The 25,676-nt window shown below is 41.3% G+C and overlaps 1 protein-coding gene across 2 annotated transcripts in view; it reads left to right on the top strand.

Annotated features, from left to right (window-relative positions):
• Positions 1 to 532: 532 nt before the first annotated feature.
• Positions 533 to 25,676, top strand: part of LOC144491704 (RNA-binding protein 5-like) — a 49,877-nt gene continuing 24,733 nt past the window's right edge. For both annotated transcript variants that reach the window (XM_078209905.1, XM_078209904.1), the window contains exons 1-8: positions 533 to 764; positions 9,086 to 9,159; positions 13,208 to 13,394; positions 17,026 to 17,178; positions 18,744 to 18,816; positions 19,603 to 19,676; positions 24,360 to 24,446; positions 24,917 to 24,977. In XM_078209905.1, the coding sequence (XP_078066031.1) occupies positions 9,143 to 9,159; positions 13,208 to 13,394; positions 17,026 to 17,178; positions 18,744 to 18,816; positions 19,603 to 19,676; positions 24,360 to 24,446; positions 24,917 to 24,977 (652 nt within the window). In that variant the 5' untranslated portion in view covers positions 533 to 764; positions 9,086 to 9,142. The remainder of the gene's footprint in view (positions 765 to 9,085; positions 9,160 to 13,207; positions 13,395 to 17,025; positions 17,179 to 18,743; positions 18,817 to 19,602; positions 19,677 to 24,359; positions 24,447 to 24,916; positions 24,978 to 25,676) is intronic.

Genomic DNA, 25,676 nt, shown 5'->3' with positions numbered 1-25,676 from the left:
GGTTTATGTGGTAGCAAATACCATTAGCTTTCGGAGCGCTGCTCCTTCGTCAGATGGAGTGGAAATGTGCTCTGAAACAGGGCACAGATGTGCTCTCAAACAGGCCACTCCATCTGACAAAGGAGCAGTGCTCCGAAAACTAATGGTATTTGCTACCAAATAAACCTGTTGGACTTTAACCTGGTGTTGTTAAAACTCTTACTGTGTTCACCCCAGTCCAACGCCGGCATCTCCACATCATGACCATCATGCCATCCCAGCACAGCTTAAAAAAATAATTAAATTTCGAACAGTGCAAACCTTGGGTTTGATTTTCACAGTAACTTCAGTGCAGTGTTAATGTAAGCCTACTTGATGAATAAACTTGAACTGAGTATGTTAAAAGGCGCGATGTCAATGCAAACTCTGGCTGCCTGGCGCCATTTTGTTTTGAGGCGATGGGACTACAATTCCCAGAATGCAAAGGGTGAATTGGGGTTTGAAGCAATCAGGGTGCATGCCGGGCCAGGCTGCTGCCAGTCGCCATCTTGTCTGTGTGGGGGTGTGTGTGAGTGTAATGGCGGTTGGGGCTGTTGACAGGCGGTGAAGCCAGGCCAGGCGCGTTTGGGTGGCGAGATTGTTGCTGTTGCTGCGGCGGAACCAGCGACGGGGGGGAGTGGGTGTCCAATTTTCCAGCCGGCGGTAAGGACTCTGCAAAGTATCGGAGAGCTCGGTGGGGAAAATCGGGCGGCTGAGGATCGCCAAGTTTCAGCAGCTTTAACCGGGTAAGGCCTGTAGGGAGGGGGGTGAGATCCTTCTGCAAGCTTTATCTTCCATTTGTGTCGTTTTCTAATGCTAAATGAGTTAAATATATCTTCAAGTTTGCAGTGGGGAGCTTCCATTCTCGTTTATTCGGCATAGGATTTCGCTGTGTTACTTATTCCAGTTTCAGATTAACCCCTTTTAGATTTCCACTTGTCTGTTTTCTACCATTTTGTTTTCGTTTTTAAACTTTTATCCTGTTTAGATTCAACTTAATATGTTCCAAAAATTCCCCTTCTGTTCACTTGAGCAGCCTAACTTGCTGTTTTTTTTCTAAACCGCTGACTTGGTTCCAATTTTAAAAAAACAATAGTGAAATTAGCAAAGAGGAAGAGATATTGGGACGGGTGATCAAAGAGGTAGGTTTAGCAGCGCACCTTCAAATGAGAGGGGTTTTAGTTTTGCTGTTTACTCCAGTTGCTCATTACATCTTTGTTTTCAAATGTCTTCATACTCTCACTTCTCCCTACCTGTGTAACCTCCAGCCCCAAAACCCTCAGAGGTCTAGACTCCTCCAGCTTGTGCCCCTTGAGTTTCTGGATTTCAGTTGCTCCACCATTCGTGGTGGCTGAAGGCACAGCCACCAAGGCTTAAAACTAGAAAAGACTGGGAATACGCCAGTCCAGCAGTATCTATAGAGAGAGAAACACTTCATATTTCAGGTTGATGACCTTTCCTTAAGGTCTGGAATGCTTTCCCTTGCCTCTTTTCTCAAAACCCGTTGATCAAGCTTTTGGTCCACCCTAATATCTCTGTGGGCTCAGTCTTGGGTTTAGTTTTGTTCACATGCCTGTGAAGCTACTTGGGATGTTTGACTAGATTGAAGACACTTGGTTTGTTTTTGAATGGTGAAAGCACCTGAATTTTGACTGAAGGCAAGAAAAGTGAGAAGTGTACAAAAAAGACTCAGATTTATGTAACATCTTCCACAGCCTTAGGATGCTCCAAAGCGCCCTACAGCCAGTTTAAAACATTTTGTAGTTACTGTTGTAATATAGTAAAGAGGGCAGAGTTTTCAGTGGGTTGTGAGACTGAAGCAAGTTAGAGGTAGAAAGGTTTGAAGCCATGGAGGATTTTGAAAAGGAGGATGAGATTTTAAAATATAGCCATTGGACCAGGAGCCAATAGATGAGTCTGATCACAAGGATGATCGGTGAGCAGATCTTTGATCTAATGAGTTAACATTGTTGGAACGTCGTTTTATAAAGAAAAAAAGTACATTTATCTATGACCCCCCCCCTCCCATGTAAACATGTTGGACTTTAACCTGGTGTTGTGTGACTTCTTACTGTGCTCCCCCCCATGAAATGCCAATGTGCTTTATTATCAATGGAATACTTTTAAAGCACTTTTTTTGTTATGTAGGTAAATGTAATAAACACTTGTGTAAAATAATGAATAGCAAATGGAATTCAATAGTTGATTTTTCTTGTGGACGTTGGGCCCAGAGGAAAGATGGCTGGATAATGAGCAATGCCTCTTTAAACCCTCTTTTGGGTTTAATCTCAGTGGTTTGGGTTTAATATCAGTTGTTTGGATTTAATCTCAGTTGTTTGGATTTAATCTCAGTTGTTTGGATTTAATCTCAGTTGTTTGGATTTAATCTCAGTTGTTTGGATTTAATCTCAGTTGTTTGGGTTTAATCTCAGTTGTTTGGGTTTAATCTCAGTTGTTGTGGATTTAATCTCAGTTGTTTGGATTTAATCTCAGTTGTTTGGATTTAATCTCAGTTGTTTGGATTTAATCTCAGTTGTTTGGATTTAATCTCAGTTGTTTGGGTTTAATCTCAGTTGTTTGGGTTTAATCTCAGTTGTTTGGGTTTAATCTCAGTTGTTCTGGGTTTAATCTCAGTTGTTCTGGGTTTAATCTCAGTTGTTCTGGGTTTAATCTCAGTTGTTCTGGGTTTAATCTCAGTTGTTCTGGGTTTAATCTCAGTTGTTCTGGGTTTAATCTCAGTTGTTTGGGTTTAATCTCAGTTGTTTAGGTTTAATCTCAGTTGTTTTGGGTTTAATCTCAGTTGTTTGGGTTTAATCTCAGTTGTTCTGGGTTTAATCTCAGTTGTTTGGGTTTAATATCAGTTGTTAATATCAGGGATTTGTTCCCAGGAGCAGGCTGAGGGTAAGAGAGTGGGTTTTCTGACTTTAATTAATTATTTATTTTTTCAGTTAATTTTGGGTTTAAAATCGGAGGTTTTTTTCAAAACCGGAAGTCGGGCCAGGAGAGGCCTGGGGAAGTTTTTGGAGGGTTTAAAAGCGCACCAAAGTATACAGCGGGCAGCATCGTAGCGGGCAGCAGAGTGAGTGGGAAGTTGAGTGAGCTGTCAGGGCTTTGGCTCACAGGGCTTGGACGAGCAGGGGTGAGTTTTTGTTTCCTTACACTCTTATTAACTTTTCACTGTCTTACTTGACATAAAGTGTCCAGTATGAGTGTGAAACCAGTGTGTTGTTCCCAGTGTAGGATGTGGGAGGTCCTGGAGGCATCTGGCCTCCCGGACATCCACATCTGTGAGGGGTGTGTCGAGCTGCGGTTCCTGAGGGACCGTGTTAGGGAGCTGGAACTGCAGCTCGAGGATCTTAGGCTGATGAGGGAGAATGAGGAGGTGATAGACAAGAGCTATCATCAGGTGGTCACACCAGGGCAACGGGAGGAGGCCAAGTGGGTGATGGCCAGGAAGGGTAAGGCTAGGGTGGTTGAGAGCACCCCAGTGGATTTGCCCCTGCACAACAAGTACTCCTGCTTGAGTACTGCTGGGGGGGACAGCCCGCCTGGGGGAAGCAGCAGTGGCCGTGTCTCCGCAGTGGAGTCCAGCCCTGTAACTCAGAGGGCTAAGGAAAAGAGGAGGAAGGTGGTATTAATCGGGGACTCGATGGTGAAGGGGACAGACAGGCGTTTCTGCGGAGGTAGGCGGGATTCTCGCATGGTGGTCTGCCTCCCTGGGGCCGGGATCCAGGATGTCGCTAGTCGCGTCCCGGAAATCCTGAGGTGGGAGGGAGAGGAGCCTGAGGTAGCGGTACATATTGGTACCGCTGATGTGGGTAGGAAGGGAGAAGGGGTAATGAAAAGGGAGTACAGGGAATTAGGGAGACAGCTGAGAAAGAGGAAAGCAAAGGTAGTAATCTCAGGATTACTGCCTGTGCCACGGGAAGGTGAGGGCAGGAATGGAGTGAGGTGGAAGATGAATGTGTGGCTGAGGGACTGGTGCAGGGGGCAGGGATTCAGGTTCCTGGACCATTGGGACCTCTTTAGGGGCAGGGGTGATCTGTATACAAAAAACGGGTGGAACTTGAATCACACGGGGACCAATATCCTGGCCGGTAGGTTGGCTAAGGTTACTGGGGAGAATTTAAACTAGATAGGTTGGGGGGAGGGGAGCTAGAAGAGTTGACTAGGATCAAGGAACTAATTGATGGGGTGGAGGATGCAGGGGTAAGGGGAATTACAAAATTAATGGTAGAGGAGAGGGTGCAAGTGAATGAAGGCGGTAATTTAGATAAGGGAGTAGAGGGAGAGGGTGTTCGCGACTCATCAAAGCGGGTCCAGATAAAAGCTGGAATAAGGACACTTTGCCTGAATGCACGAAGCATTCGGAACAAGGTAAATGAGTTGATGGTGCAAATCAGCACGAGTGGGTACGATCTAGTGGCCATTACAGAAACGTGGCTGAAAGGTGACCAGGACTGGGAGATGAATATCCAGGGGTATCAGGCGTTTAGGAAGAATAGACAGGAAGGAAAAGGTGGTGGGGTCGCGCTATTAATAAGAGATAATATCAGGGTAGTACTGAGGGATGACATAGGCTCTGAGGAACAAAACGTGGAATCATTATGGGTAGAGATGAGGAATAGTAGAGGGAGAAAGACACTAGTAGGTGTGGTATATAGGCCCCCAAATAATAATGTTGAGGTAGGGAGGGCTATAAACAAGCAGATAAGGGATGCGTGTAAAAACGGAACGGCAATAATCATGGGGGACTTCAACATGCACATTGACTGGCAGACTCAAGTCGGTAAGGGTGGAATGGAGGAAGAGTTCTTAGAATGCTGTCGGGATAGTTTCCTTGAACAGCATGTTACGGAACCGACGAGGGAACGAGCTATTTTGGATCTGGTATTGTGTAACGAGGTAGGTAGAATTAAGGATCTTATTGTGAAGGACCCTCTTGGGTCTAGTGACCACAATATGGTCGAATTTCTGATTCAGATGGAAGAGGAGAAAGTTTGGTCCCAAACCAGTGTCCTCTGTTTGAACAGAGGGAAATATGATAGGATGAGGGATGAATTAGCTAAGGTAGACTGGGAGAGCAGGCTGGCAGGTAGGATAGCTGAGGAACAGTGGAGGATTTTTAAGGAGATCCTTTTCAGTTCTCAGCAAAAATATATTCCAGCAAAAAACAAGGATTGTAAGAAAAGGGAGAACCAGCCGTGGATAACGAAGGAAATAAAGGAGAGTATTAAAATAAAAACAGCTGCGTACAGAGTGGCCAAAAATAGTGGAGAAACAAGTGATTGGGAAAAATTTAAGAAACAACAAAGAGAGACTAAGAAAGCGATAAAGAAAGGAAGGATAGACTATGAAGCTAGGCTAGCAATTAATATAAAAAATGATAGTAAAAGTTTTTATAAATATATAAAAAGGAATAGAGTGGCTAGAGTGAATGTTGGACCCTTGGAGGACGAGAGGGGGGAGTTAATAGTGGGAAATGAGGATATGGCTGAGTCTTTAAATAAGTTTTTTGTGTCGGTCTTCACGGTGGAGGACACAAATAGTTTGCCAAATATTAACGATAGAGGGTTGGCAGCAGGAGAAATACTTAATACAATTAATGTTACCAGAGAGGCAGTGCTGGGTAGACTAATGGGACTGAAGGTGGATAAGTCCCCGGGTCCGGATGGAATGCATCCCAGGGTATTGAAAGAAATGTCAGAGGTAATAGTGGATGCGTTAGTGATTATTTATCAAAACTCGTTGCATTCTGGGGTAGTGCCGGTTGATTGGAAAACGGCTAATGTTACGCCGCTGTTTAAAAAAGGAAGGAGACAAAAGGCGGGTAACTATAGGCCGGTCAACTTAACGTCTGTAGTAGGGAAAATGCTGGAATCCATTATTAAAGAGGAGATAGCAGGGCATCTGGATAGAAATGGTTCGATCAATCAGACGCAGCATGGATTCATGAGGGGAAAGTCGTGCTTGACGAACATGTTGGATTTTTATGAAGATGTGACTAGGGCGGTTGATGGAGGAGAACCGGTGGATGCGGTGTTTTTGGATTTCCAAAAGGCGTTTGATAAGGTGCCCCATAAAAGGCTACTGAAGAAGATTAGGGCACACGGAGTTGGGGGTAGTGTGTTAAAGTGGATTGGGGACTGGCTATCCGACAGGAAGCAAAGAGTCGGAATAAATGGGTGTTTTTCCGGTTGGAGGAAGGTAACTAGTGGCGTGCCGCAGGGATCGGTACTCGGGCCGCAACTATTTACCATTTATATAGATGATCTGGAGGAGGGGACGGAGTGTAGGGTAACGAAGTTTGCAGACGACACAAAGATAAGTGGAAAAGTGAATCGTGTGGAGGACGGAGAAGATCTGCAGAGAGATTTGGACAGGCTGAGTGAGTGGGCGAGGATATGGCAAATGGAGTATAACGTTGAGAAATGCGAGGTTATACACTTTGGAGGAAATAATAACAAATGGGATTACTATCTCAATGGAAACAAATTAAAACATGCTACCGTGCAAAGGGACCTGGGGGTCCTTGTGCATGAGACGCAAAAGCCCAGTCTGCAGGTACAACAGGTGATCAAGAAGGCAAATGGGATGTTGGCCTATATTGCGAAGGGGATAGAATATAAAAGCAGGGATGTCTTGATGGACCTGTACAGGGCATTGGTGAGGCCGCAGCTGGAATACTGTGTGCAGTATTGGTCCCCTTATATGAGGAAGGATATATTGGCATTGGAGGGAGTGCAGAGAAGGTTGACCAGGTTGATACCGGAGATGAGGGGTTTGGATTATGAGGAGAGGCTGAGGAGATTGGGTTTGTACTCGTTGGAGTTTAGAAGGATGAGGGGGGATCTTATGGAGACTGAGAAGATAATGCGGGGGCTGGATAGGGTGGAGGCGGAGAGATTCTTTCCACTTAGTAAGGAAGTTAAAACTAGAGGACACAGCCTCAAAATAAAGGGGGGTCGGTTTAAGACAGAGTTGAGGAGGAACTTCTTCTCCCAGAGGGTGGTGAATCTCTGGAATTCTCTGCCCACTGAGGTGGTGGAGGCTACCTCGCTGAATATGTTTAAAGCGCGGATGGATGGATTCCTGATCGGTAAGGGAATTAAGGGTTATGGGGATCAGGCGGGTAAGTGGTACTGATCCACGTCAGATCAGCCATGATCTTATTGAATGGCGGGGCAGGCTCGAGGGGCTAGATGGCCTACTCCTGCTCCTATTTCTTATGCTCTTATGAATGTATCATAGAACTTTTTACATTCACCTGAAATCGAATTGCGTGACTTGTCAATGACACCTCTTGACTGACATATTTTGATTTATTATTGTCATGTATTGGGGTACAGTGAAAAGTATTGTTTCTTGCATGCTATACAGACATTGTTCATAGAATACATAGGGCAGAAGCAAAGGAGAGGGTGCAGAATATAGTGTTACAGTTATATCTAGGGTTTAGAGAAAGGTCAGCTTAATATATGGTAAGTCCATTCAAAAGTTTGATGGCGGCAGGGAAGAAGCTGTACTTGAGTCGGTTGGTACGTGCTCTCAGACTTTTGTATCTTTTTCCCGAGGGAAGAAGGTGGAGGAGAGTGTCCGGGGTGCATGGGGTCGTAGAATGGTTACAGCACAGAAAGACGCCATTTTGCCCACTCTGTCTGAAGAACAATTCAGCTAGCTCCATTCCCTTGCCATTACCCCTTAGCGCTCTCAATATTTCCAGGTTTTATGTAATCTGCAAAGTTTAAAATTGTGCCTTCCACACCCAGCCATTAATCTAGATCAAGAAAAGTGGCCCCAATACCACTTTTGCCCTGGGGGTGGTATTACTGCAGTGAGAGTGGGGCTTAACCCAAGACATTTCTGCCTCGAATGTACTGACTGTACCAATCTGATAGAACTTGTGCTGAAGTACATATAGCTCTTCTGTAGTAGCCGTTAGATATTCAGAATGTATGAGTGTTGAAATTTCTGATTGTGGTTTGATTAAGTCTTAGCTCAATGTGTATTAGTGGGATACTGGGAAGTAGAGTACAAATTGTTTCTCCTTTTCGTCACCACATCAGGTTGCCACGCACTCTTGATGTTTCATATGTTCTTTGTCCTGCTAATATCTTTAATTACTTTAATACTACTTTCTGTATGTTGTAAAGATTTGCCTCTCTCTATTAGAACATTTGAGATGCACAAGTTATACTACTAGGAAAGTTAGCATTAGGTATTTCTACTAGGAAAAGTTTAATAGAACCCAAGGAGCAAGCTGAATATGGATACTAGGCACACAAAGGCAGAGATGTTGTGTGTGTTAGGTATTGAGATTGGCACCCTTGTATAGCCTGTGCTAAACACAAAGAAGGATCGTTATCTCTTGGACTGCAGGACCGAAGGAGCTTCTGAAGGATTAAGAATATTATTTTTTTGGAATGAAGGCACTTTTACTGGTATTGCCACAGCTACCCTGATCAGGGAGCTGAATGGTCCAAAAACGGATGATAATGGGGTGAGGGATTGGGCAATATATTAGTGTCAAAACTCAATGTAATTTTGATTTGATGGCTTGCTGATCTGCAGTAAAAGTATATAAAAATGTGTATGTAATCCCGAAGCTGCTTAGCCTCTGTCTGCAGTTATGGATGCTCTACTCTGAAGAAAAACTTCCCTGAAAAGAATTGTGAATGTGACTACTTCACCCTGTTCAGCCCAGTATGCGAGGGCTTGACCTAAAGACATCATGTCCATCTATGGATCTTTTAATACACCACGGGTCAGAAATCATACCGATACTGTCTGGTTTCTGGCTCCGTGCCCCACATGGTACATTTACTTGATCATTTAGGCAGACCTAGATTTTTCTGTCAAACTTCAATTACATTCAAATATACTTTAACGCAAGGAAGTCTATAACATAGTGGCTGAACAGAATCACTGAAAAACGAAATAAAATGCAGTGGCTTTCCATAGTAACAGGAGCTTGAGGCTATGATGCAAAATACTAGCGATTTTTATGTTGAACTTAAGTTTAACTTGGTGTGTTAGTGCTGATTTGCTTTATCTTTTTTTAAACCAGGTTATAAGCACAGGTCATTGTTTTGAAGCTGTTCTCACGTGTGAGTCCTTTTGAAGGATGGGTTCCAATAAAAGGTGAGTATCCTGAATCGACTTGTTAGTTTATGAGGCAAAATGGAGTCTTGTAGTAGTGTGGTAGAAGTTGTTCTTGGGAGTTTGGGGTTAAAGAACGTTGTATGGTTGGTGGAAATGAGACGAGGAAGCATTTAACCTTGACACGGGGTTTCACTTGGAGATGTATTTCAGCTGCCAGCACAAATTCTGCACCTTGAAGTGTTTGAATTTGAGTTAAAAGTAAGACGCTGCTGTTTTTTTGTCAATTGGATCAGAGTTTCCAGGCTTTGAGTTCCTCATCGTAGTTTTGAAACCTTACAATTCAATAAGTGAAACTGAAGATTGGAAATCCAGCAGTGCATGATCTTATAGAACCATAGAAAATTACAGCTCAGAAACAGGCCCTTTGGCCCTTCTTGTCTGTGCCGAACCATTTTTTGCCTAGTCCCACTGACCTGCACTTGGACCATATCCCTCCACACCCCTCTCATCCATGAACCCATCCAAGTTTTTCTTAAATGTTAAAAGTGACCCCACATTTACCACTTTATCCGGCAGCCCATTTCACACTCCCACCACTCTCTGCGTGAAGAAGCCCCCCCCCTAATATTCCCTTTAAACTTTTCTCCTTTCACCCTTAACCCATGCCCTCTGGTTTTTTTCTCCCCTAGCCTCAGTGGAAAAAGCCTGCTTGCATTCACTCTATCTATACCCATCAAAATCTTATACACCTCTATCAAATCTTCCCTCATTCTTCTATGCTCCAGGGAATAAAGTCCCAACCTATTCAATCTCTCTCTGCAACTCAGCTTCTCAAGTCCCGGCAACATCCTTGTGAACCTTCTCTGCACTCTTTCAACCTTATTTACACCCTTCCTGTAACTAGGTGACCAAAACTGTACACAATACTCTAAATTCGGCCTCACCAATGCCTTATATAACCTTACCATAACACTCCAACTTTTATACTCGATACTCCGATTTATAAAGGCCAATGTACCAAAGGCACTCTTTACGACCCTATCCACCTGTGACGTCACTTTTAGGGAATTCTGTAGCTGTATTCCCAGATCCCTCTGTTCAACTGCACTCTTCAGAGTCCTACCTTTACCCTGTACGTTCTACTTTGGTTTGTCCTTCCAAAGTGCAATATCTCACACTTGTCTGCGTTAAATTCCATTTGCCATTTTTCAGCCCATTTTTCTAGTTGGTCCAAATCCCTCTGCAAGCTTTGAAAACCTTCCTCACTGTCCACTACACCTCCAATCTTTGTATCATCAGCAAATTTGCTGATCCAATTTACCACATTATCATCCAGATCATTGATATAGATGACAAACAACAATGGACCCAACACCGATCCCTGCGGCACACCACTAGTCACAGGCCTCCACTCAGAGAAGCAATCCTCCACAACCACTCTCTGGTTTCTTCCATTGAGCCAGTGTCTAATCCAATTTACTACCTCCCCATGTATACCCAGCGACTGAACCTTCCTAACTAACCTCCCACGAGGGACCTTGTCAAAGGCCTTGCTGAAATCCAGGTAGACAACATCCACTGCCTTCCCTTCATCCACTTTCCTGGTAACCTCCTCGAAAAACTAATAGATTGATCAAACATAACCTACCACACACAAAGCCATGTTGACTCTCCCTAATAAGTCCCTGTCTATCCAAATATTTGTAGATCCTATCCCTTATCACACCTTCCAATAACTTGCCTGCCACCGACGTCAAACTTACTGGCCTATGATTTCCTGGATTTCTTTTGGAACCTTTTTTAAACAACAGAACAACATGAGCCACCCTCCAATCATCCGGCACCTCCCCCGTGAATACTGACATTTTAAATATGTCTGCCAGGGCCATGCAAGTTCAACACTAGCTTCCCTCAAGGTCCGTGGGAATACCCTGTCCGGTCCTGGGGATTTATCCACTCTGATTTGCCTCAAGACAGCAAGCACCTCCTCCCCTTTAATCTGTAAAGGTTCCATGACCTCCCTACCTGTTTGCCCTATTTCCGTAGACTCCATGCCCGTTTCCTCAGTAAATACAGATGCAAAAAAACCATTTAGTATCTCCCCCATCTCTTTTGGTTCCGTACACAGTCTACCACTCTGGTCTTCACGAGGACCAATTTTATCCCTCACTATCCTTTTGCTCCTGACATACCTGTATTGTCATCTTGGGAAAGTGAAGCAAAAAAAAGTAATGAATAGTTAAGTAGTTTTTTTCAAGCTAATCATAGTGTGTGGCTCTGATAATTGTAACCAACAGATAAATTGCTGTTCCGCACATAATATTACATTTGTACTTCTTGTCTGCAAAATCTTTGGTCATCTTTCCTCATTATGAACTCTTACAAACCACATTTATGATGGATGTTTCCCATGTGAATGCATTTACGCACACCTACTGTCAAGTTGTTTGCTCTAAAGCATAATACACCACATCTAGACACTCAAGAACACCCCTACATTTACAGATGTGGGTGCCACACATCAGAATTCCTGCTCATTTCACTCTGAGCTATCAGGACCCAAATTCCACTATACAGACCCTCAGGCTGTTGAATAACTAGAACACCTACGATGTCTCTCAAAGCCCACTGACAGTTTGAAAATGTCCCTCCCTGCTTTGTTTTTATTTTGAACTTTTTCCAGTTTTTATTTCACCACTTACACATTCACAATATGCAATGTGGTATTGGTTCATAGCATAGTTGAGACCTGTGCAGCGAGTCCGTGATGAGGGCTTCTGAATATCATTGAAAAGTGGCAACTGTGGCACCCTCCAGTTTTCCTTGCGGTCCTTTTTTGCAGTATGGCATCTAATGTTAGGTCTCCTTATATTTGAGAACAGAAGTGGTCATTTGATGTTTTAGCCCTGTTGCTCTCATGGTTTGATTTAATTATACATCTAGTTTTGTGGAGGAAAGCTTAACAACGCATAGCTATATTTCCAACTGATTAACGTGGCTAGCTTTCCAGGTTAAGGCTGCAATCATATTTAGAAGGCCATGTCAGCTCTTGACCTTCAGAATAAGTTTGGCAGCCTTTGTAAGTGTTCCATCTAGACTTTCTCCAAGTTGTACTGCTTTGGATCATGTGTCAGTCATTCTGAATTCGACAAGGTGCTGAGTTCTTGTGAAGCATTGGTACATTTAAGATAGACAAATGTTGACGATCTCCTCAGAATATTGGGCTTGAGTCTTAATTTATTGTAATAGCTAATGGCTGTCTTTCATTGGTTCTTGTATATAACTATACAAGATCAACGAGTCTTCAAGTCTGGATGTCACACCGCACAAATGATGCAGCTTATGTATATGGATCTTGTATAAGAAGAAAACGCATTGGTTTCGAGAAAGCAGTACATTGTATGATGCAGACTTGAACATATAACTACTTTAACAGTAGAATAATGCAGTTGTGCATTGTATGTGCTGACTTAGTGTGTCTGGCACCATAGTGTACACTTAAAACTGATGTATGTATTTGTCATCCTTTTATTAGTTTAAAAGGTTTATTCCCATCCTCTTGCAAAAGTATTAATTTTTTATTAGTTTGCTGTTTAAAGGTGGTCTCTGATATTCCCCTCAGGTAGACATTCTGCAAATGTCACCAATAGAGCAGTTAGATTTTTTTTCCTTGTGGAGCGTTACAGTCCAACCTGGTATTTGTCTTTTGTGCAATTTCTAACCAAATAGAAATTGCACATATGATGGGTAACCAGATAATCACTAAAATTAACTAGATAGTGATCAGAAGTGGAGTTCTGGTTGTATCTCTTTTTAAACTCTCTCTCCAACCCCCAGTGCAAGGTGTCTATAGGCCGTTTTTAGCACCCCTAACTGGGAGCATTGAAATGAGTTTGGACGTCTGGTGTGTATGACTCAATTACCTATAAACTTTACAAATTACAGATATAAACATTGCAAATTATGTCAGCAGTTCAATTGGGCTATGTGTTTATATATTTTAAATATGCCATTGAAACTTCATCTTTGTCTATTTGTTTCTTGTGTGTCCGGTGCTTTTATCTCATAGCTTTCTCTGTCTCTGCAGAATAAGTAGAACTGAACGGAATGGCAGGTATGGATCTGATCAGATCAAGGACCGAGTTGAACTGAGAGACCGGAGGGACCGGAGCTCAAGGGGTACCGATCGGGACTATGATCACAGAAGTTCTAATGATGATCGTCGTAATCGTCGAAATCAAGATTTTCGGAACTCTGAGAGTTCTGAAGTTGGTGTAAGTGAAAATTTATTGGAATTTGACAGTCTGTTCTGAGTAACTTATGGTGAAGTTGTTGTGGAGCCTCTGTGGACAGAAACAGTTATCATTAAAGCCATTGTTTTGCCCACCCACTTAGCTTATGTTCTTTGTAACTTTCTGAGCCCATCTAGACAAACTTCTGCACCTCCTACTTTTTTCTGCTAACTTGAATATAAAAGTCTTCATCCAAGTCATTAATATAAATGATGACATGCTGAGGCTCCAGTACTCATTCTTGGGGAACACTGCTAGATCCTCCCAATTAGTTATTCCCTTTATTCCTGAACTGTTTCCTACCTCCTCCTTGTGCTACCAAACTTTAACCTGGTGTTGTGAGACTTCTTACTGTGCTTACCCCAATCCAACGCTGGCATCTCCACATCATTCCTACCTTCTAACCAGTTACCAAAACACATTACAGGGTAACCTTCAGTTATCTGCGCTTCCACTTTTGCCATCAATTTCGTGTAGAACTTTATCAAATCAATGCATTCCAGAAATCTATATAGCTACTAGATAGGGCTTTAAGATAAATAGTAGGTGAGGAGGGTTCAGGTGATGGAAAATCAAAGTTAAAGGAGAAGGTAGGGGTACAGGTGAGTGATGAGGCTGATTATTTTCTGGTAACAAAAAGAAGGAACAGAACATGGAAGCTCACATTTGATACCAGAACAAATTTAAAGGCTTTGTATATGAGTGCACGAAGCATTCGGAATAAAATTGTGTTAACAGTGCAAATCAAAAAAAATAGGTATGATTTGGTGACGATTGCTGAGACATGGTTACGAGGAGACCAGGTTTGGGGATTGTATATCCAAGGGTACTCAGTGTTTCAAAAGGTCAGACAGAAAGTAAAAGAAGGTTGTGTTGCTTTGTTAGTACAGGAAAAGATCAGTGCTATAGTGAGAAATGATGTAGGCACTGGAGATCAAGACTTAGAATCAGTCTGGGTAGAAATTCCAAAATTTCCTGGGTGCTGGAAAGATTCCAGTTTTTAACCTATCACGGAATTAATGGAAAGTGAGACAGGGCAAGAATAGAAGGCTCTTACAAAGAACAAAGAAAAGTACAGCACAGGAACAGGCTTTTCAGTCCTCCAAGCCCGTGTCGATCATGATGCCCTAACTAAATTTAAAAAAACCTTCTGCCCTTACTCAGTCTGTATCCCTCTATTTCATAGAAACATAGAAACCCTACAGTGCAGAAGGAGGCCATTCGGCCCATCGAGTCTGCACCGACCACATTTCCTCCCTATTCATTTAGCCATCCAGATGCCTCTTAAATGTTGCTAATGTGCCTGCTTCCATCACCTCCTCTGGCAGTGCGTTCCAGGCACCCACCACTCTTTGCGTAAAAAAACGTCCCCCGCACATCTCCCTTAACCTTTCTCCTCATCTTGAACCTGTGCCCCCTTGTAACTGACACTTGCACCCTTGGAAAAAGCCACTGACTATCCACCCTGTCTATGTCTCCCATAATTTCGTGGACCTCTATCAGGTCTCCCCTCAGCCTCTGTCTTTCCAGTGAAAACAATCCTAGTTTATTCAACCTCTCCTCATAGCCAGCAACCTCGACACCAGCCAGTGTCCTGGTGAATCTTCTTTGCACTCTCTCCAAAGCTTCTACATCCTTCTGGTATTGTGGTGACTAGGACTACACACACTACTCCAAATGTGGCCTAACCAAGGTTTTATGTAGCTGCAACTTGATTTCCCAACTCTTGTACTCAGTGCCTCTGCTGAACAAGGCAAGCATGCCATATGCCGCCTTAATCACTTTGGCCAGCTGTGTTATCACAATTGGGGAACTGTGAACCTGCACGCCCAGATCCCTCTGCATGTAATGTTTCTAAGGGTTCTGCCATTTACAGTATAATTCACACCTAAACCTGATCCTCCAAAATGCACCACCTCGCATTAGTTCGGATTAAACTCCATCTGCCATTTCTGTGCCCAAGTCTCCAAGCTATCTGTATCCTGTTGTATCCTCTGACAATCCCCGGCACTATCAACAACTCCACCAATCTTGATGTCATCCGCAAACTTACTAATCAGACCCCCCACATTTTCCTCCAGATCATTTATATATACTACAAACAACAGAGGTCCCAACACTGATCCCTGCGGAACACCACTAGCTACAGATCTCCATTCTGAAAAACATCCTTCGACCGCTACTCTGTCTTCTATAACCAAGACAGTTCTGTATCCATCTAGCCAGCCCACCCCGAATCCCCTGCGATTTTAGTTTTTGTACCAGTCTGCCATGTGGGACCTTGTCAAATGCCTTACTAAAGTCCATATAAACTGCATCCACAGCCCTTCCCTCATCAATTATCTTTGTCACCTCCTCAAAAAACAGTTGGTGAGACATGAACTTCCCCGTACAAAACCATGCTGCCTGTCACTAACTAGTCAATTTTCTTCCAAATGTGCGCATATCCTGTCCTTCAGTATCTTCTCCAAAAGCTTTCCCACCACTGATGTCAGGCTCACCAGCCTATAATTTCCTGGATTATCTCTGCTTCCTCCCTTAAACAAGGGAACAACATTGGCTCTTGATTGGAGGTCAAAAGTAATTAAATGACAAAAGGGGTGATGGTGCAAGGCAGAAGGAGATATTCTCATCTCGTGTACATGAATGTGCTGAAGACAAGATCCATTTAAAGATACCAATGAAAGAATAATTAAAATCAGTCATGTAATCTGTTGACTACTGTGCTGCACACTGAGCCTGACCTAATTTTTCTTTGTGTCATTCATCTATTCTGGTATCTACTCAAATATCCAAAATTGAATCTATTCCAATGAATGTAGCTCTGATTTCATAACCTCATCAGCAATCAGTTGAGTGCATCTCCACAGATAGGAGAGGAGAGCCCACAAGGTCTGGTTTTGCTCCCTTCTCATAATTTGTTTTACAGCAGCATTGACAAATGGCTTTAGTATGAAAGTCTGAAAAGAGCTAAACTTCAAACTCAACATACCCTCTAAATTTGGTTGAATCTGACCTGTTTTCTGGATGACTGAATCCAGTTATTCAGTGAGCCAGTCAGATAGTGAAATACACATCTTTTATGACAAACTTTGAATCTGTAGGTTACATAGTTTAACTTAAAAATATATCTGTGCTTGAATTATCGTTCACCTTCAGGGTCTTTGTTGATAAAGGGATGAAAGGTTTACCACCTTGGAAAGTCCCCTTTTTGGCCGGCCTCTGGGAGGTGAGGGGTGATAATCCAGTAATCACGCCTCACCCGATTTATTTTTCTTAGCAAGAAGGTGCATGGCTTCTCAGCAATGGTTGGATAGGGCTGATCAAATCAGCGCTTGCTTACTTGGCAGTGCGTACTTGTATTCTCAATATGTCTCATCAGTTAGATTAAAACAGAAAATGCTGGAAGCACTCTGCATGTCAGGCAGCATCTGTGGCAAGAGTAATAGTTAATGTTTCAGATAGCTGACCTTTCTAAAATATTTCCAGCATCCACTATACCTGCTTTTGAATGCCTTGTCAGTTTCTCACTTGTCAATTAAAACCTTTGCTCTAAAGTTTTCTCTAGTTCTGTTATGCTCATGTTCTTGGTTCAAATTTTCTTTGCTTTTAGAGACATCAAGAGAGAAGAAGCAGTGATAGGTCGGATGGCGGTTATCATTCAGATGGCGACTATAGGGATCCAGACCGGAATGACCTGAACAATGAAAAAGAAAGCAAAACGATTATGTTACGAGGACTTCCCTCATCTACGACTGAGGATGATGTAGGTGTTTTTTCTCTATGAACTTTTATTCCTCTTAGAAACAAAAGACGGTGGAAAAACTAGAAATTATAGCTGGGCAGTAGGACAAAAAGAATGAGAAGAAAGCTGGGAAAGTCTTGTGGTAGCTTTTCTTTTAGTTTAGTAAAAGATATTGCATGGCTTGCTGTCATATTTTGTGGTCGTGGTAGCATTTCACATCATTTGTGCCTGCTGTTTGGAATGTATACTGTGAGGGTGGGCATATTCTGCTCCAGGTGCTTAAAAGCGAGTGATGCCAGTCAAGCCAATACTGCTTTCATTCACAGGCCAAACACAAACATTTTTCAGCAGTAAAGTGAGCCCTGGCTCTCTTCCTTTTACCTCTTGCAGTTTTATTACTTTTGTTAAACTTGTGTTTCCTAACTGCCTACTACCCTGATACTAAAGAAAGTGATGTACTTACTGCAACATTGTGAGCTACTTAAAGTAAGCAGAAAAGAAATATTGTTTATTTTCTCCATGAATTATAAGCTGTGTCCTTGGCAACTAACTATTTTTGGGATTCCATGTTGACTTCTCAAAAATGGGGAACCTGGGCAACTGGCATCTCTGTTTTGCAACCACAGATAAAAGATGAAAGTTGATCGAGTGAAATAATTTAAATTTGAGACTATATTTTATAAGTTAACACATGCTAACCAGATGTCTCAGCCAACATTTATCCCGCAACCAGTATCACCAACAACATTCATTGAAGTATGTGGGAAATGCTTCATTGCCAGTAAAGTATTTTAGAGTGTGCTACGGTTGTTAAAGAGCAATATAAATGTAAATTTGTTCTTTAATGGTACTGCAGCTGTTTGTGAATAGTAGCATGTTGCAACACAAAAGTTTGAGTTATTGTTCAGTTATCTACTCAGCACTTGCATAGTAGTACTAGATTTGAGCTCAGAAGATTGGGAATGAAAGACAGTATTTTTTGGGTGTGCAAAAATGTTACATAAGTTATGCTTTCGAGAACAATTTGGAGAGGAGGTGGAGTAATATTTGGGCTGTTAGATGAGAGTGGTTTGATTGTGGCTAGTTTAAAAATCAAAATTGAAACGTAGAGCTGCAAAAGGCAATCAGTATCAGTTAATACAATCTAGCATGGTCAGAAGATGAAGGGCTGCAGTGTGTACTACTGCAATCAAACACCTCAAATTGCCACCTTGTTTCATTGAAGTTTGCTGTAATTAAATGTGGTGCAAAAAATATTCAGCTAAGTCAAGGTGGTAACATCTGCCTGTATTGAATTTTTTGCTTTAAATAAGATCATGAACCTTTGTTATTTTTTAGAGTGAATTCTAGTCCCCAAGAGGTGCCCTATTTATGTTTATCACGGTGACTGATAATTGTAATCTCTATGGAACAGTTGGAGCAAAGGTTGTATCCCACTATTCCTCAGCATAGTTGTGTTTGGAGCACTGTGACAGTCCTTATGTCCTCCGTTAAGTTCAGCTAGAACTGTTGATCCATGTTTAGTGTTTGTGAGCAGCGCAGTTCGTACATTTGAGTTAGCTTACTAAATCCCACTTCCTTTGTAGATTCGAACTGTTTTAGAGCCTTATGATGGAGTTCAGCCAAGAGATGTGCGACTAATGAGGAGCAAAATGTCAGGTGAGATTTCTGTTCCCACTCCAGGTTTCTCCCCTCTCTCCCCCAAAGCAAAAAAAACATTTGGTTTACCCAGTGGCTGAGAATTCAGAATTAGAACACAAGAATTTGCCATGGCTGAGGAACATGAAAAGTAAAATTTAATAGCAAGTTGTAGCTTCCATCTTATTTATGCAGTGACAATAGTAGTCACTGTGTCTTTCTCATTTTGTAAATTGCAAAGGCTTATAAACCCAGGATTAAAAAGAGGTCCCGTCACTGAAGGGCTAGGGCCAGAAAAGCTGCATTGCCTTTCCCAAAGTATCAGTTCCCATTTCTTGTATTTTCGTTTTTCTGCTTTTCTCTTTCTTTTACCTCAGTATTGTGCATTTGTCTCCACTGCACTCGCTTCATGTTATACACGAGGGTGGTGGTGGTAACAGCTGAAGTGACTTGCAGAAAATGTAATGCCAATGAAAACTAGGTTGCAGGTGGGTACCGCATACGGAATTTGTTGTTTCTAAGGTCAATTTGTCATGGTCTGCATGAAGGATGTCTTTTTCCTTGCAACGTTTTCCGTTCTTTTTGTAGAAGTATTGTTACTCCCAGACATTGACCTTTTGCACTGTTCAATTCCTTGCCATGGCAAAGAAAAGGAAAAAAAAATGAGATCACAGAAACACTGCTTCACAAAATTGTAAATGGAGGCGCTTTGAAGCAGGAAGGTGACTTGAGAGATTCATCTGAGAATGGCTGCTTTAAAACCCATTGACTAACACAATCCCGTCTATATCTGAATGCTGTCTCTAGGTCAAAGCCGTGGTTTCGCCTTCGTGGAGTTTAATCACTTGCAGGACGCAACAAGATGGATGGAAGCCAATCAGGTTGCTTCATCACAAGTCTAGATTTCTTGGAGAAAAAAAATAAAAAGGATCAAATTGTCTGTATTGAAAACTGATGTAATGAGACACAGGGGCTTTTTTCCAAAAGAAGAAAATTAGATTTTGTTTTTCTGTATAAATCGCAAGCTCCATAGGACTGATTTCAAGTACAGCCCTTTTATAAATAAGTAAAAACCAGTTAGAGCATTGATTCACTTTACATGCGGTGGCAAAGACAGTGGTGAAAATAAAACCATTAATCCTAAATTTGGCCTTTTGTGGATGCATACATTGCTGTTTTCTTCACACTTAAGAAAATGTTAGGTTCAGTATGACCTTTTTGGAATGACATAAAATCCAGCCTAGCAATAAGTTAGTCTTCTAATAGCTGAGAACAGGCCAATTTTTCCACACGATGGGAGCAATGGCACAAATGTCAGATTACAAAGCTTCTCTTAGTACATAGGTGACTAGGTCGAATAATACAAAGGCAGTGGGATGAATGTGAGAGTAGCAGCAACCATTGTATATTGCCCTTTACTTTCAATATTGTTTCCCATTCAAGAGATCAGGACGTCAAGTGATCATAGGTATCTGGTCTCTAGACCTATTTGATGGGAAGGTATGCTGCAGCAAGATTGACTTGCCTTTCAATCTAAAAAAGTTTACCCTGGTTGTTGTGATGCCCGATTGTGCATGCACACTTCTGATAAACAGCAAGCACAAACCCATATCCTGTTGTAAGGTGTTAGTACACTAATGTGGTGCAATGCCTCATATCCAAAATTATCCAAGGGCATTCCTGGTAAAGGAAAGCAAAAGCTGAAGCAAAACAATTTTCCTCTGAAGTGAACTATGCTACTTTGTGTTTAACCACTTCTAAATTGCTTACTACATTTTGTGCTTGTTATCAGATCTATGTATTTGTGCTTTATACAGAACAATGACATTGTGTCAAAGGCATTTTTATTAAAGTACAAATTAAATTTTATGATACACTCAAGGTCATGAGCAGTCTAAAAAACATAAATATGAAGCAAGTTGCTGCTGAGCTTCAAAAGGTCAGGAACAAGCTTTAGTAGTAAGTGATGAAAAATGAGTTATTTTAGACCCTTTCTTCACCAGTTTCTGCTCCTTTCAAAATGCACATTGTACCATTGTTGGAGGCAGCTGAGGGATCTGCTCCCAGACCTCAGTTACCTGCCTTGAAATCTGCCACTATGATGTGTATGAAATCAGTTTTGGAATGACTTGAAAAATTTTAATTGCAACTGAGTTGTATTTTGACAAGTAGCCTAATGAGATGGGATAGCAAACACTGTCCTGTGGCTTGGATTTAAATTTGGCCCCATGTTTTTGGGTGGAAGACTCTTCTAACACCTGTAAGAATCTTGACGTGAGTGTTTTTTGGCAGTATGGATCTTTTACTAAATGGTCGTGAGTTCACAACACCAAATTTTCCATAATTTAGGAGTGGTTGAGATGATGCAGGGATGGATGTGGTAAGCAGTGCAGTACAGTAGGAGATACTAAATTAGGATTAAGGCACATTAAGGGGATTAGGTTTAAAGATAATGTCTAACTGTGATTCTGTGACAGATGGGAGTGGAAAATAATTCCTCTATTGATGAGGAGTTCAGTTATTAAAATGCAATTATTTGATATGTTATGCCATAATAAACAATATTCCAGCACAATATAAATTGTATCTTGCAACAATAAGCTTTATTGAACAGCTTGGGCTATGGCTAGTCTGAAGACTGATTCCAGAGGGTACCAAATGTGTTAGTAGCATACTGCTGTTTGCATTCTGTATACATGCCTGGTAGGTTTGCTTTGTATCACCAGACTTTTGACAGCTGCTTCATTCAGGTGGGGTGATGTTGCTAAACTGGCTGCCGGCATTTAGCTAAGAAAAGGGATCAGTTTCTCTTGGTTCAAGTACAAAGTGTCAATTCAGTGCATTATAATGATGAGTTGCAGGTTTGAGGAAACCCAGTCTGAAGTCCCATTAAGTGATATGGGAAGGCATCCGAGTTCTGATTCAATAGGGTGCTGGATAATTTTGATGTTTGCAGCATATCTTTGCCAGTCGGGTTGTGCCTCCACACATGCATACACAATTTAGGGCGGCATGGTGGCACAGTGGTTAGCACTGCTGACTCACAGCACCAGGGACCTGGGTTTGAATCTCAGCTTGGGTCACTTTGTGGAGTTTGCACGTTCTCCCCGTGTCTGCGTGATTTTCCTCCGGGCACTCCAGTTTCCTCCCAAAGTCCAAAGACGTGCTGGTTAGGTGCATTGGCCATGCTAAATTCTCCCTCCGTGTGCTCGAACAGGCGCTGCCAGAGTGTGGCGACTAGGGGATTTTCACAGTAACTTCATTGCAGCGTGAATGTAAGCCTATTTGTGATTAATAAATAAAACTTTAAACTTTTTGTAACACTACTGTTCTTTTATCTCATCTACAAAATTGATGCTAGTCACTTCCACTCTTTTTGCATCCATTTATATAACATATGGTGTGCAGGAGAATATTACTGGAAGGGGTTTGACAACAAACTCACTCCCTGTTTTTTTTTAAGTTGGAGATAGTGTAATGCACAGTAATGGAGAATTGATCATTGCCCAAAGTTTGGAAATGACATTGTAGTGCCAGCTTTGTGCTATGGAACTGGCTTGCTATGACTTGCACACTTCATTAAGATTATTCATTATTACAGTCTCCAGTGAAAAGTCAGTGTGTTAATCCATTTTGCTTCGAGTTTTTTTCCACATTTCTAATTTTTTAATAAGAATTATCAGACCTTCCCTTAAAGTTTGAAAAGGTAGGAGTATTAGAGATCGCTTCAGAAATTTGGTATGCAGAGTAAATTCTCATGTCTAATCTAGAAAATAGTTCTTTTAAAAAGTCTGCAGGTTTTAGAAAGAACAAGGTTTACCTGTGCAGCCTGTTTTAGCTCTGCAAAGTAAAATATTTACCCTTGAAAAGAAATCCTCCAATTACCCGTTACTCAAGCTGTTCTATAAAGCTCTGTACAATTTATACTATGGCGGGAATATTGTATATTATGATGTAATCTATCAAATAATTGCATTTTAACTCCAAAGTATAGCCAGCAATCTTATGCTTAAGTTTATTAGTCGGATTCTTTATGAAATTATTATTGATTTGATTCAGAAATTCCGACATCTTTTTGTAGCTTTATATTGTTGGGTCCATTGTTTAGCCAACAGAAAATAGCATTGAGTTGAAAATATATAGGCATGAGAGTTTGAATTGAAATTGGAGGATTTTTAACAGCATGAAATTTAATCAGCAATAGTGCATTTTCCACTTTTGGGTTGCAATGGTGAGCTGATTTGTGGATAAGTATTTTATCCCCAAGGTTCCTGGATTACACTGGGTTATCTACTAGGGCTGGCTCAGCAGAAGCAGCAGATGAGTACTTGCTGTTCCTGACTGATTAAATGACTTCGGGCATACCCTGAAAGTGCATTGTAAACTAAGCCCCCAGTTCACAACTTGTGTTTTAATATAAATTTTGTAAACCCTTTGCGCCTTTAATTTGTAATAATTCTGTGCTTGTGGTGTTTCTATCCAGTAACATCGGCTTTCAGTAGTGTCAGCAAACTTTTACTAAATGTAGGGCTTGTTTTCCCTCTTGTACTGCCAAAAGCAAAACATGCAAATCAAATTTTATTGTGTCCACCTTGAATTCGTAAGCTTGAAAGTACAGATGGCTTTCCAAAAATAAGGGAGTGCATGTTGATTTCGAAGAAGATGCAATAGAGGTTGATAGCATATAGGACAAAGTATCTGACCAGATCAAGGTCACGACAGATTCATCACGAGGGGCAGCACGGTAGCACAGTGGTTAGCACTGCTGCTTCACAGCTCCAGGGACCTGGGTTCGATTCCCGGCTTGGGTCACTGTCTGTGTGGAGTTTGCACATTCTCCTCGTGTCTGCGTGGGTTTCCTCCGGGTGCTCCGGTTTCCTCCCACAGTCCAAAGATGTGCGGGTTAGGTTGATTGGCCATGTTAAAATTGCCCCTTAGTGTCCTGGGATGCATAGATTAGAGGGATTAGTGGGTAAAATATGTAGGGATATGGGGGTAGAGCCTGGGTGGGATTGTGGTCAGTGCAGACTCAATGGGCCGAATGGCCTCTTTCTGTATTGTAGGGTTTCTATGATTTCTATGATTAAGCAGCACCTTCACGCTACTTGAACTTTGTTCAACTCGTGCAGTAGGTCAGAAACTCTCTATTAGTGATATTAGATGAGGCAACAGATTCTGCTAAGGTTAGCAGTAATGCTAAAAAAGGAAAATAGTTTTCATATCATTAAGGCAAAGCATGACTTAAAATAAATCTGTATAATTATAAAGCATAATTTAAATTTTTTTCTGCAAGCATTAACACAATAGAGCGTGTCTCACTCCAGATCGCTTATTTTTACTGGACCTTGTGACTTGGCCTGCTTCCATCTTATTGAAGACTAATAAGGACGGGTTAAGTGTAGGTAACCTAATCCCCTGAGCTCCCTTTCCCAATACGTCCATAAATGCATATTTGTGCATTCACGCACTAATTTGGGAGAAGTAACTCCCTACACGTGCACTGCCATGGGAATATTGATACTTTTGTCTTGAAACAGTACTAAATGATCATTCATTTTTTACAGAAATATCTGACCATACAAGGGAAGTATGTCACCATGCACTACAGCAATCCACGACCAAAGGCTTATGAAGATTGGCTTTGTGGCAAGGTATTTTGATTATACACCAATAGTAGTTATATAGATTTGGTGTTGTGGGGATCTATTTTAATGCTTTTTAAAAATATTAATATATTACAACATGCCATGATTATTTGAAGGGTGGGGTAATATGTTTAAAAGATAACCTTTTGAACAATTAGTTATTAAATAAAAGTAATTTTTAATGAATTAAATTTCCATATGTTGAATGCGGTCATTTTACTGCATTAGAACTAAAATACTTTCCCAGTATCTAATCTCAGTAAATTTCAGTTAGTTGGAAAGAGATAATATGAAATAGTTGTTAATTCATGACCCCGTAAAAATATAAATTGTTGTTGTAAAATATTCACTACACGTTTTATCTGCCATATTGGAATGTAATTTTATACTTTCTGTATTGGTTACTAATTTAAAATTATACTTCATGTATAAATCAGTTTCTGATGTTTGTAAATTTTATAAACTTGCAAATATAGTGCGGCATATATAACTTCAAGAGGCGAGAAAAATGTTTCAAATGTGGGGCTTCGAAATCTGGTAAGTAAATATGAGCTGATATCGATTTCAGTGCTTATCCAGAATTGGCAGTGCACTGAATTGCATTGTGTCACCGTCGTGGTTCACTGCCATGTTCTAATTTAAATTCCATTTAAAGAAGCTGAACTTAACTGGATTTGTCTACAGCCACCTTCATTATGATACAGGAGTCTCTCCTTGATTACCTCTTCATTATTCACATACCATTCTGACATTGTACCAATGTTTAAGAGAGATCACATTTCCAGGAAGCTGTGGACCAGTTGGCTTAACATCAGTAGTAGGAAAAGGAATGAAATCCCGACTAAAGGAGGAAATAGAAAAACATCTAGAAACCAAAAATATAATAATGAATAGCCAACATGGATTTCTAAAAGGGAAAGTCTTGTTTGACTGAATTCTGTGAAGCAGTAACAGGGCTAATAGACAAGGGAAATGTAGATGTTTCTAGATTACCAAAAGGTCTTTGATAAACTACCACATAATAGACAGATGGATAAGGCTGGAGCTTAAGTTGGGGAACAAATGGTCGAATAGACCGGACTAGAAAACAAAGCTGAGGTATGGTAAAGGCCAGTTATTTAGAGAGGGTTATTGCTGGGACAACTGTTTACAATTCACACAAATGATTATGCTTGGGAATCAACAACATAGCTCTAAATTTGAATTGTATCAAATTGAGAGAGATGGTCAACTCTG

The sequence above is a fragment of the Mustelus asterias genome, chromosome 3 (assembly GCF_964213995.1).
Source record: "Mustelus asterias chromosome 3, sMusAst1.hap1.1, whole genome shotgun sequence".
In the NCBI taxonomy this organism is placed as follows: Eukaryota; Metazoa; Chordata; class Chondrichthyes; order Carcharhiniformes; family Triakidae; genus Mustelus; species Mustelus asterias.
This window is presented reverse-complemented; position numbering and strand designations above follow the sequence as displayed.